At 38.6% G+C, this 1231-nt stretch overlaps 1 protein-coding gene across 1 annotated transcript; it reads left to right on the top strand.

Moving 5' to 3' along the window:
* Positions 1–302: 302 nt before the first annotated feature.
* LOC141601377 (uncharacterized) lies at positions 303–809 on the top strand. Its single transcript, XM_074421653.1, has one exon. It carries the CDS (start codon positions 303–305, stop codon positions 807–809), a length of 507 nt encoding a protein of 168 aa, XP_074277754.1.
* Positions 810–1231: the final 422 nt, after the last annotated feature.

Below are 1231 nucleotides of genomic sequence, written 5' to 3' on the forward strand. Positions count from 1 at the left end.
TAGGCAGGGGACTATTGGTGCTGGTATGAGGTCTTTTATGGAGGTCCTTGAGCATTCTGTTCATTATAGAAGGGTGCTTGAGGAGGACATGACTGGAGATCAAACTTTATTATAAAATGGGTAGCATTGGTTTCTAGAATGTTAGGAGTATGAATAGTGAGAATAAGCAAAAAGACATTAGGTAGTTTTTTCATAATAATAATGTAGGCATCTTTGGTTTATTAGAGACTATAGTTAGACTTAATCCTCTTTGGCAGTCTTTACAGAGTATGCATTAGGTTGTTAATAGTCCTTTGGTGGTAATGGGGGATTTTAATAGTGTCCTTGCTATGGATGAAAGGATAGGCTCTGAAATATCTATTGCTGAGATGAGGGATTTTCAGGAGTGTGTAGAAGCTTGTTGCATTAGTGATATTCCAGCACAAGGTTCCTTTTTCACTTGGAACAATAAACATGAGGTGGGGGATTTGGTCTTCAGTAGGATTGATAGAGCTATGGTTAATGATGATTGGCTTATTAATTTTCCTGATACTATTACTATGTTCCACCCTGAAGGTCTCTTTGATTATTGTCCTTGCACTCTGATCATGAGACCAGATTGTGTTAGGAAAAAGGGGAGTTTCAAATATTTTAATATGTGGGGCAAGGATTCTGAGTTTCTCCCTATTGTGAAGAAAGTCTGGGATACCCAGATTCTTGGTGTTAAAATTTTCCAACTTGTCAAAAAACTTAAGATGCGGAAAAAGCCTCTGAAAGAGTTAAATGGATCTGCCTATGCTCAAATTGAGACTACTGCTAAGTTTGCATAAGTGTTGCGTCATGATGCTCAGGTTAAGCTGCATATGGATCCTTCAAATTTGGTCCTTCAGAAGGAAGCCAAAGTTGCTGCTAAGATGTATAAAGAAAGGGAGGATGCGAACAGGAGTTTTCTAGCTCAAAAGGCTAAGATTCAGTGGGCTGCTGATGGTGATGGGAATACTAAGTATTTCCATAGTGTAATCAAGGCTAGGAGAATGCATAATAGAATCTTGCGTACCAATGATCTTGATGGGAGGAAATATACTAATGCTGCTGATATTGAGAGAGCATTTATTCATTATTACCAAAGTTTGTTGGGGTCTTGTAAACCTGTGACAAAGGTTCATTTTCCAACTGTGAGAAGAGGCAAGGTGGTTTCTGATGAACATAGACATTTTCTCACCGCTGGGGTTACTGAAACTGAGATTAAGGA

The sequence above is a fragment of the Silene latifolia genome, chromosome 9 (assembly GCF_048544455.1).
Source record: "Silene latifolia isolate original U9 population chromosome 9, ASM4854445v1, whole genome shotgun sequence".
Lineage (NCBI taxonomy): Eukaryota > Viridiplantae > Streptophyta > Magnoliopsida > Caryophyllales > Caryophyllaceae > Silene > Silene latifolia.